The following is an 11,600-nucleotide window of genomic DNA, read 5'->3' on the forward strand; positions in this document are numbered from 1 at the left end:
CAGGTGGAGATAGTACTGAGTACTTGCGAGGAGTATTGTAATATGTATTGTTACATGTTCTCAATCAATATAATATATAGATAGTTGGGGGTTTTCAGTTGTATGCTTTCCCCGTGATATATTGTGTTGATATGTGTGATTGATGCTTCAATGTGCGCATGTGATTGTTTCTGAATACTGCAAATTGATGATCAATAGTAGAGGAGGTTATGTATTATGCATGCATTCCACAAATAATGTATAATCAGGATAATCTCTATGAATAAGTGTTATATTATTCAAAATTTCTACATGGTATAGACTAAAAAAATGTGGGGCATATGCTTATATTTTTCCACGATTTGACGATCAGCCCGCTGGCTCTGAGCTCCGACAGGCTCGGATTGAAACCGCGCAGCATCTGCGTGACCTAGCCCCCTGCGCCGCCCTCCTGGGGACGCGTTCTGGTTCAGCAGCGGACCTGGGCAGCCATGCCTGGTGATGGGGAGGCAGATCCTCCCCCCCTCCCCCCAGAAGTCATAGAGTTTCAGAAAATAATAGAAGCATGCAACAGGCGCCCCCCTTCTGCTCAACAACAGAAATTCGTCAAAAAAAAAGACTGCATTCCCACGGTGGCTCTCCCCGAGGAAGAAACCTGCCGCTCGGCTCTGAATCTAGCAGATAGAGGGCTCATAGGACAGTTCACCGGCCTTTGGCCATCGCCCAAATCTGTAGAAGACTGGATCAAGAGAAACTGGACCCCTCTGATCAAGGAAGGAATTAAATCTTACTTCGTTGGTAAAGGCTTCTTTGTTTTTGTCTTTGAATTAGCAGAAGATCGGAGCCTCATCTTCAGGAACGGGCCATATTTCATGGGGCCACAGGGACTATACTTAAATAAATGGTCCCCAGATTTCGATCCGACCCAGGATGTCCCCTCTGCGGTTCCCGTATGGGTGCGGCTTCCCCATCTCCCCCTGCATTGCTGGAGTCAGAAATCCCTCCAAATCATCGGCAACTCTCTGGGCAAATACATTGATCAGGCCGCAAGGAAAGATCAATACTCCTGCGCCCGAATATGCGTGGAAGTAGATCTGGAAGAAGGACTACCCGAAGCAATAAAACTCACTGTGGCAGGATGGTCCCATATTCAAGAGCTGGATTACGAGCAGATCCCCTTTAAATGCAGACACTGTCACGGCTATGGCCATTTCGCAAAACACTGCAAGAAAAAATCGGAAGATCAGAGCCATCCCCCCAAGGGAGATCAATGGACTACAATCCAGAAAACGGGCAATGCAAAAGCAACAGGGAAAGGAGCCACAAAGGGGAACAATCAAGGAAAACCCAGCAAAGAAAATGAAACCCAACAGAAATCGGATGAGATCACAAATCCTGAAGAAGCCTCTCCTTCAGAACCCCCAGAAACAGATCTGATCACACCAGCACAGGCCGAAGATCCACAGGCAAATAAAGAGCGAGGTGGAGAAGCACCGCTAGACTCTACTCAGGGCAGCCCCTCCAGGCTCTCATATGCAGATATAACAAAGAAGAATAAAGTGCCAGAACCTTCAGACTCCTCAGAGGAAGAGACCTTCGAGAGACCCTCGAAGAAAGCAGGCAGGAAGACCCACAAAGCAGTCAGGGAGGAGGAAGCAGAGCGTCTCAAAATGCAAGGCAGCCAATCTACAATAGAGATGACCATAGGAAGAAATACTAGAGGAAGATCCACCAAGGGAGTAATCCCAAACCCCTCGCCAGGTAAATAATGAGAATAGTCTCTTGGAACTGTAGAGGCCTGGGGACTCAACCAAAAATTGAAGCCGTCAAAGATCTAATAAAAATAGAACCCTCAGACATCCTCCTACTCCAAGAGACCAAAATCGATGGGCAAACTCTCAAGGATATCAGCAAATCTAAATGGAAAAAGAATGAAGGTATAGCAGTCAGCTCAAGAGGAACCTCGGGAGGCGTTGCTACCCTCTGGTCGGAAGATCAGTTTCATCTGGCAAACTCCCATGAGACGCAACATTGGATCTTCACGGAGCTAAAGCATTTAGAAAGTAAGTTATCTATAGCCTTATTCAATTTATATGTTCCTGTTAACTATGCAGAAAAAAGAGACTGTTGGAATACTCTCTTGGCCTTTTTAGATCAGCACTCCCCAAAAAATATTGTCCTGGGAGGAGATCTCAACTTAGTAATGAAGCCTAAAGAAAAAAGGGGGGGAAACAGCAACAGAGATCAGATGCTCCCTTTGGTAGAGGAAATAATGCAACAGTGGGATCTTCTAGACTTTGCCCCGGTGAGAGGCAAATATACTTGGACAAATAACAGAACTGGGCCTGATCACATCGCTGCCCGGCTGGACAGATTTCTAATTCATAGCTCCCTGCTGATGGAAAAACTCCTCATATCAACAAAAATTCTCCCCAAGCTCTCCTCGGATCACAAGCCTATCCTTCTCCTTCTGGCCCCTGAAGAAGACCTTGGGCCCATCCCCTTTAAATTTAACCCACTATGGATCGAAAAAGAAGGGTTCATGGAAACTATCCAATCAGCTTGGGATATCCCCATCAATGGATCACCAAGTTACGTGTGGGAGCAAAAATTAAAAGCCACCAAACAAGCTCTAAAGAAGTGGCAAAGGAAACTTCAGAACCCCACCACCCACCAGAGAAAAATCGATGTCCAGCAGCTGGAAACCTTGCAAATAGGTATGGAAGGGCTTCACATCACCCCGGAAATTTTAAACAAAGAAGCTGCCTGTCAAAGAAACATCCATCAATCCATCAGAAGGGAAGAAGAGCATTGGAGACTTAAATCTCGCAGCCTCTGGTTAAAGGCAGGAGACCGAAATACTTCCTTTTTTCACCGACAATACAAAGCCCGTCTCTCTCGGAACCATATTACAGAGATCAAAAATGATGAAGGGCAGATCTGTAATAAATTTGACCAAATAAAAATTGCAGCTGAAAATCACTTCAAAGATCTTTATGGCACAAGGCATGAAGGAAGCAAAGAGGATTCTGAAAATCTGCTCTCGCATATTCCTCACCTCATCAACCATGAGGACAACCAGGCATTACTGAAACCAGTATCTGAAGAAGAAATCATCAAGGTAATTTGGGCAATGGACTCAGACAAGGCCCCCGGGCCGGACGGCTTCACAATTCACTTCTACAAAGTCTGCTGGGACATCATCAAAACAGATCTGCTGAAAATGATACACGGATTCTTTGGGAAAGCCAAGATTGGGGGAGGCATCAATTCCACCTTTCTTGCATTAATACCAAAAGAGGTCAATCCGGAAACATTTGGCAGGTTCAGGCCCATCTCCCTGTGCAATGCCTCCTATAAAATTCTGTCAAAAATCATGGCAAATAGAATTAAACCCCTTCTTGACAAACTAATATCCAGAGCCCAAGGGGGATTTGTCAAAGGCAGACACATCTTGGATAATATCATCCAAGTGCAGGAAGCTATCCACTCCAGCAAACAGAGGAAAGAGAAGGGGATGCTGATCAAGCTTGATATGGCGAACGCATTTGACAGAGTCAATCATGCCTATCTTCTCCAAGTCCTACGAGCCTTTGGCTTCCCCCCTCAGTTCATCAATCTCATAAAAGCTTGCATCTCATGCCCTTGGATTGCCCCCATGGTCAACGGTCGTCCAGCAGCCTTCTTTCAAGCTCACCGCGGATTAAGGCAAGGCTGCCCCCTCTCACCTTTCTTGTACATTCTTATGGCCGATTCGCTCAGCAGGAAGCTGGCCGCGGAAATGAACACAGGTGAACTCCCTGGAATCCGAATCGCAAGTGCTCTAAACCCAATGAATCATGCTCTTTTTGCAGATGACTCTATTCTTCTAGGAGGGGCCTCCACTAGAATAGCAGCCAATTTTGATGCTGTTTTAAAAAGCTATTGTAGAGCATCAGGAGCTGCGGTAAATGACAGGAAAAGCTCGATTTTCGGATGGAATGTGAGTCAGCCCAACCTCAATAATATAGCCCAGATCCTAGGATTTGAGTGCTTCGCCCAATGGGACAGCATCAAATATTTAGGCCTTCCCCTCACACCTGGAGTCAATAACAGATCTTTGTGGCAGGGGGTCATTAGCAAAATTAAAGATAAGATTAACTCCTGGGGAGGCTATTGGTTGACCAAGGGAGGGAAAATCATCCTTATCAAATCCGTCTTATCTGCTCTTCCCATTTACCAAGCCTCCTTTCTTCTGGCCCCGAAACACATCATGGAGCAGATCTCTTGTCTTCTAAGAGACTTTCTCTGGAAAGGAGGCAGAGGCAATCAAAATAAAATCCATCTGGCAAACTGGGAATTAGTCAAGCGGCCAATTCTGGAAGGCGGGCTTCAGATCAGAGATCCTGCACTTTCGAATCTGTCTCTTGGATGCAAGCTCTTGTGGAAAATATATTCAGATCCTACTCATCAGATCAGCGAAACATTCATCGCCAAATATGCGCAGGGGATCCCCCTCAGACATCTGACAGCAAACAACACAACAGCAGGCACAAATACCTGGAACCTCTGTAGGAAAAGCATGAGTAGTTTCAGCAAACATCTATACCGCATCCCGGGTAATGGGGAAAAGACCCTTCTCTGGAAAGATCGCATAATGAACAGGCCTCCTCTCAGCTCCCACACAGAAATCCGGGACATCAGGAACTGGCTACAAGATGCAGGAATAAGAAAGCTGAACGACATTTCTGAGTGGGACAGCAGAGGGAATTGGGTGGATTGGGCAATCCCTCCTGTGCCAGAGCAGCTCCAACAGCAAACCGAAATCCTCAAATCTCTGCTCCTAAATGCAGCGCCTGTACACCGAAACATCGCAGACAGATGGGGATGGGGTGAAACCGGGTTTTACACGCCATCTTTGGGCTACTCTGCCCTTCAGATCAAAAAAGACAGCATGAGAACACCAGCGTTCTGGAAACAGGTATGGAACGCTAAAGGACTTCCCAAAGTTAATTTCTTTTTTTGGATCCTCATGCAAAATAAACAGCTCACAGGGGACAATTTGTCAAAGCGTAACTTTGCTGGGCCTCATAGATGTGCAATGTGCAAAAACTCAGGAGAAACAGCTCCCCATCTGTTTACTGACTGCATTTTTGCTAAAGAAGTATGGGCACTAACTCTACTTGGACTGCCTGTCTCCCCGCCCCAGCACAGCTCCATAGCAGACCTTTTTTCCGGATGGCTCCAATACTACCCTCAACCCATCCCAAAGAAATCCCTGTGGATCCATATATGGCTTTCCATTCCCAAATTTGTTTGTTGGGAAATTTGGCTTGCCCGGAATGACTTAATTTTCAACAACTCCTCTCGCTCTCCTGCAAAAACCGCCTCAATAGCTAAAGGCCTTCTTCTTGAATCTGTCCTCCAGCATTCTCAAATCTCTGAATCCTCCCTTCTTCCCTCTGAAAAGGCATGGCTGAACCTCCACAGCCCCTATCCCTCTAGCAAAGTTCGTCCCCTCCCCCCTCCCCTCCCCCCTCCTCCTTGGAAAATCAGAGAATCTGAAGAAGCCTTTCAAATCTGGTGGAAGACCCAAAATACAACTTCAATCTTCTTTGACGGTGCCTCCAAAGGAAATCCGGGGGCTGCGGGTGCTGGAGGAGTCATTTACTTCGCTGACAATCTAAGGAAGGCCCATTTCTGCTGGGGGCTCGGCATCACCACAAACAATCAAGCAGAGCTTCTTGCCCTCACAAAAGCCTGTCAAATAGTCAGGGACGAAGGCATCAAAGAATGCCAAGTATTCGGTGACTCTGAAATCCTCATCAGGAAGATCAACTCAGAAGATCAGTTCAACAATGCAATCCTCAATAAGTCCCTAAACAGACTAAAGATAATCCTGCAAGATTTTACCTCCTGTAAAATATTCCACATCCTCAGAAGCTTGAATAAGGAGGCAGATGAAATGGCAAACAAAGGTTGCCTGTTAGTTCCGGGAATTCTCAACTACAATGGCAATAGTGTTATCTCAAGCAGCATACCTTAGCACAAGGGTAGATCAATCCAAAAAGCAGGAAGACTGGAGTAAGCACTCTGCACAGGCTCGAGAAGAATATGTTTGATACCTCTGGCACATTATCTGAACTGACCACTCCAAAATGGGCACAGTTACTCTTGGGGAAATTTTATTTCAATCTCAATGCACAGGGAAGGCGCAGCCAGGAAAAAAGGGAGGCCTGGAAGGCGCAGCCAGGAAAAAAGGGAGGCCTGCAATTTCAAGATCTGAGCAGAGGAGCCTAGTTCATAGACTTTGAAGGCGGCTCAAGTGTCTCTCCTCGACATCCAAATGGTCTCAATCGACATCCGCAATGAGGACGCCTCTGTAATCCGAAAGGAGCCGGATGGAGGACTGCAAATCGGACTCCTTCTTGCCAGCGACATCGCCCCAAGCTGCAGGGTTCCTCACTGGAAATCATTGGCCAGAGACTGATACGAAGTCAGCAATCCACCGTCTCTGTCCTCATCGCCTTCCAGCAAAAATACAGCAAAGCTATCCTCTCTGTCGGAAATGAGCAGAGCTCTGAGAGGTTCAGGCATTTCTCAGGCCCGCAGAATCTTCCAAGGCGGGAATTAGGAATGGAAGCAATGTAATAAAGTTGAATTAGTCTTGGCTCACCCCGATTTTAAATAAAGGATACCCGTTATTGTTAAAAAAAAAAAAAAAATTCTACATGGTATCAGAGCAGAGTTGATCATCAGATCTATTATTTAAAAGTGTTTACATTTTACTTCTTCAGGCAGAGTCTGTAATCGGGCCAGGTAGCCTCTGGATTCATCCTTCCTTTGGAAGGTGAGATATCCGGTAAAAGCCCATACAGTCAATCTCTGTATGAGAAATACTTTGTTCTCACGAATTTTAGATCAGAAGCGGTTGAGTTTTGAGTTGGTGGAATTCGAATTTGCAGCAGTGTTTTCTTGGTGTCAAAGTTGAAATGTCTTTCAACGGATTGCGATTGGAGTATGCTCTTGAAGGCAACTCGAACTATATTGCATGGAAAGACAGGATGGAAGCGGTGTTAGATGATAATGGGTTGAAGGGGTTCATAGAGGCTGAGGTCCCAAAGCCTACTGATGCTGCTCGTGTTGAGGTTTGGCAAAAGAAGACAGCAAAGTGTTGAAGGATTCTGTTGGAGGGCGTGAAGGATCACATTGTATCCAGCCTGCATGGAAAGACTTCTCCATACTTGATGTGGAAAGCGTTGACAGATTTATTCCAAAGAAAGAGCGACCAGAGGAAGTTGGCACTCAAGGATAAACTCAGAAACATTAAGTGTGAGAATGGAGACAGTATGCCCAAGTATCTCACGAAGTTCACCCAGTGCCGGGATGAACTGGGAAGTGTGGGGTGACTGTCGATGATGAGGACTTGGTGAGCTTGGCTCTCCTTGGTCTTCTGAAGAGTTGGCATTCCTATTAGGACTCTTTCAATGGTCAGGAGAAATTTCCAGGATGGGAGAGACTTTGGTCTGATCTTGTGCAAGAGGAGATCAAGCGGAATACCAAGGACGGATCTTCATCAAAGGCATCTGATGAAGAAAATTGCGCTTTGGCTACCAAAGCAAAGAAGGGGAAGGAGAAGGTTTCTCTTTCCGAATCCAGTTCTTCCAATGATGGGAAGAAGGTTGACAAATCGAAAGTGCGATGCTTTTGTTGTCATGAGGTGGACCATTATGCTGCAAATTGTCCACGGAGGAAATCCAAGAAGGGATCCAGGGAAGGATCTGAAGGTGAGGCACTTGCTTCACAGTTTGAGTTGGATTTCACACTCTTCGCATGCATGGTTTCATCCATGGTGGGAAGTGGTTGGTTTCTTGACAGTGGAGCTTCTTTCCACATGACCGGCGACAAGAGTTTGTTCAGTACTTTGGAGGAGAAAGATCTCCAGATACTCATAGCGATGGGTAATGATGAGAAGTATAGTGTCTTAGGTGTAGGCACGGTTATTTTTCAGAGCGAAAATGGAGCTCGCCTTACCTTGACCGATGTCAAGTATGTACCAGGACTGAAGAGAAACTTGGTGTCAATCGCGATGCTAGAAGACAGAGGCTATGATGTAGTCTTCAGTAAGGGAAATGTTTTCCTTAGACACATCATCACTAGACAGGTGAAGCAGATTGGTTCACGGGTCAAGAACCTGTATGCTCTTGAGGTTCAAGATGCATGAAAAGCCTTGAGCAGTGAGGTACTGATGGAGACTTGGTGGTTGAGAGGGAGCGTATATTACCTCTCAACATGCAGAGCCAGAAGAAGTCTCAGACGATTGTGGAGGAGCCACAATTGGTGCAACAGCTTCAGGAGGTTGTGGAGCAGCCACAACAAGGGAAGCTGAGAGGAGATCAAGTAGAGACATCTACTCATGTAGAGACCTCTAGTAGGGGGAAACTTCGAGGCAGGTGGGCTGAGGGATCGCATGTAGTCATACCTCCAGGTAGGAGGTGGGGTGATGTGGATTGATCATCCCAAGGAGGAGGGGCAGGATCCTTGAGGTACCCAACCTCTTGGATGAGACCTTGCTACGGGAGCCCCGATGTGGAGTAGCAGGAACTGATTGATTGGGTAGAGACAGATGCAGATGGAGCGGCAGAGAGATCGACAGTGTAGGGAATCCTAGGACAGCGCATAGCTAGCAGGCTGCAGCAATGCGAGAGGCACAAGTGTTTTGCACAGTGCTAGGTGGCACAGAGAGGTGTGCAATGGTGCGAGATGCATGGAGATGTTGCAGTGGCATAGATTTCAGAGAGGGAGAACTTGTCAGCATCAGAGTTTGTTCCTAGTCCAACAAAGTGGTCAGTTGGGAGTGTTTTTGTTCGAAGTGTTGTTGGAGCAAGTGGACCGAGAAAATGTGTTGCATGCAGAACATTCCAGAGTTGCAGGATAGGGGTTGCAGATAATCCATATCTTGTTGAGAAGGAGTGTTGAAAATGCAACAAGATGATGGAGCTTAGTGGAAAGGAGTCGCCTTCACTAAGTGGGCCCACAGGCTATTTTTGGCGCAAAGTCTATTTTTAGACTATGTCTATTTTTAGACATATGGATCGTCGTCTATGAGTTGCGGGATGCTATTTGTGGATGATTGGTCATGTTGGTAAAAATAGATGGACTTCTATTTTTAGACATATGGGCGGCGTCTATTTTTAGACTGCCAGTCTAAAAATAGAACAATCGAATATTATTAGCTCTTAATAATATTTGGACTATAAACATTATCTTATCCTCTTGGAGCACTTCAGTTTGAGCTATGGATGTGGCACATGCAGCTGCTAGAAGGAAATATGCTTTTCTTATGGGTCAGTTGAGCTATTGCATGATGGACTTCAGTTAGAACTCAAGTGATTAAGTTTGGTGGAGTTGATTGAGTAGTTGATGGAGTTGTGTTCAGTTTGACTTGGTTGAACTAGTTGTATTTAGTCTAACTGCAGAATACACTAGTGATGAGTGATGTGAATTAATTATTAATTAATTCACTAATTATTAACTCATAAAGCAACTAAAGAATACATCAGTTAACTCAGTGCATGGACAGTTCAGTGGAGATAGGTGTTAGAGGTGAGTGAAAGGGCAAGACAACTGTCAGTTGTGACTATAGTTGTCCATGAGATTTGCACAATCAATGGATTGAGTATTGCCAATGAGGATTGCGTGGTTCAGCCAAGAAAAATACGAGTTTGGATCAGCCATTCTCATCTATTCTCATGCAGGATTGCGCAGTGGAGGCAGGCAAGCAGCGGAGGAGATTTGAACCTGTGATTGATTCAGCTCTGAGCTAGTTTGTGTGTAACAGGTGGAGATAGTATTGAGTACTTGCGAGGAGTATTGTACTATGTATTGTTACATGTTCTCAATCAATATAATATACAGATAGTTGAGGGTTTTCAGCTGTATGCTTTCCCCGTGATATACTGTGTTGATAGGTGTGATTGATGCTTCAATGTGCACATGTGATTGTTTCTGAATACTGCAAATTGATGATCAATAGTAGAGGAGGTTATGTATTATGCATGCATTCCGCAAATAGTGTATAATCAGGATTAGCTCTGTGAATAAGTGTTATATTATTCAAAATTTCTACAGTTTAAGCCAAAGCTCAAGTATAAAAAGTAATGTAATAGATTGCATGAGGACATGCAATACCTTTAGTTTGGGGGTATGTTGGGCCTAAGAATTATCCTTAAAATACATCCACTTTCAATCCATTCAACATCCACTTTTTCTCCATTCACACTTTTTCTCACCTCTATTCCACCACCATGTCATCACATTAGCTTCACTTTCATCATTAAATGGGTTACCATTGTGTTTTCCAAAACATTATCAATTATTAGTATTTTTAAGAGAATTTGTGGTTAAACTTTAGAAAATAATATGCATATACTTATATTTAACAATTAGAATGAGTTTGTTGACATGTGTAGGTACAAAGGAAGATTATAAGGCACCCTTATGTGGCACTCTATGTTCAAATTCGAATTTGATGAGATCATGGACCTCATGGAGAAGAGCATGGAGGATAGGGTTATGTGTCACCATTGGTTGAGAGATATGTGGATTTGAAGAGGGAATAGTGGATCCACATTTATGAGTTTGTTATCATAACTTTTGTATAAATAGGAGTGTTATCTCCTTCATTTGTAATCTTAATTTTTAGAATTTAGAAACTTAGTCCTTCATTTGTAATTTTAGATTTTAGAATCATTGTAATGTAGAGTTTAGGACCTCTTGGAATGTAGAACTTGGAGCTTGTAATTGCAATTTGCAATTGATGATAAATAAAGTGGATTGGATTTTCTTCTACATTTGACTTCTTTCTAGGTGTGCTTGTGGAGCTATGGAGGGCCCCCATTGCCTCACTTGCATGCTCGTTTTGTTTTGGTAAACTTTCATTTTATGTTTGTTTGTGAATTTCATTAGATTAAATTATTGGTTCATATGTTTGAAATATTAACGAATGACCTTTCGTAAGAAAGTATTAATGTTTCTTTCAATGAATCTGATTTGTTATTTAATGTTTGATTTCATTAGTTTAAGTTTCTGATTCATATGCTTGAGATATAAATGAATAGTCTCTTGTAAGAGAGCTTTAATATTTCATGCAATCAATCAAAATTAGGTTTAAGTGCTTTAATTTCATTAGTTTAAATAGTTTGTTGATTAAGATGATTAGAAATCTTAATGAACAGTCTCTCGTAAGGGAGCTTTAATTTTTCTTACACTTGTCACAATTTCTTTAGATTTCATTTTGATTAAATGACTAAATAGGTGTTGGATATCCCAATGAAAGACCTCCTATAAGGGAGCTTTTGCATTTCTTCACCTAGCTTAGTTTAGTTTGTCTCTAAGTCCATATATATTGGATGATCCTCGAAGTTTACTTACCCGGATTGATAGTAAATGAAACTCTAATTTGCATATGAATTTTAGAGCCAACAATGAGAACACCTATTAATGTGGCTACCCAATTGAAAGATTATCAAACTCCAGCTCCAACAACTGGGAAAGAAAAAGAAGCTGCGCCTTCTTCTTCTTCTACCCCGAGTTCTGGCCCTCTACAAATTGAGCGCCCTAACCCTGATTCTGCTATGCGG

General features: G+C 43.8%; 1 protein-coding gene across 1 annotated transcript; it reads left to right on the forward strand.

Annotated features, from left to right (window-relative positions):
* The first annotated feature begins 470 nt into the window (after positions 1-470).
* Positions 471-6,004, forward strand: LOC149163597 (uncharacterized). The gene is made up of 2 exons (XM_089429195.1): positions 471-1,740; positions 2,094-6,004. Exons 1-2 carry the CDS (start codon positions 471-473, stop codon positions 6,002-6,004), a joined length of 5,181 nt encoding a protein of 1,726 aa, XP_089285321.1.
* Positions 6,005-11,600: the final 5,596 nt, after the last annotated feature.

This window comes from Pinus tabuliformis, chromosome 5_1 (assembly GCF_031772625.1).
Source record: "Pinus tabuliformis cultivar Carrire ecotype Pingquan chromosome 5_1, CPIR1, whole genome shotgun sequence".
Classification (NCBI taxonomy): domain Eukaryota; kingdom Viridiplantae; phylum Streptophyta; class Pinopsida; order Pinales; family Pinaceae; genus Pinus; species Pinus tabuliformis.

Bases quoted from the DNA above. Each gene is read 5' to 3' on its own strand.
- LOC149163597 (XM_089429195.1), top strand. From the start codon at position 471: ATGCCTGGTGATGGGGAGGCAGATCCTCCCCCCCTCCCCCCAGAAGTC. The intron at 1,741-2,093 runs GTAAATAATGAG...TTAACTATGCAG, and splicing joins AATCCCAAACCCCTCGCCAG to AAAAAAGAGACTGTTGGAAT.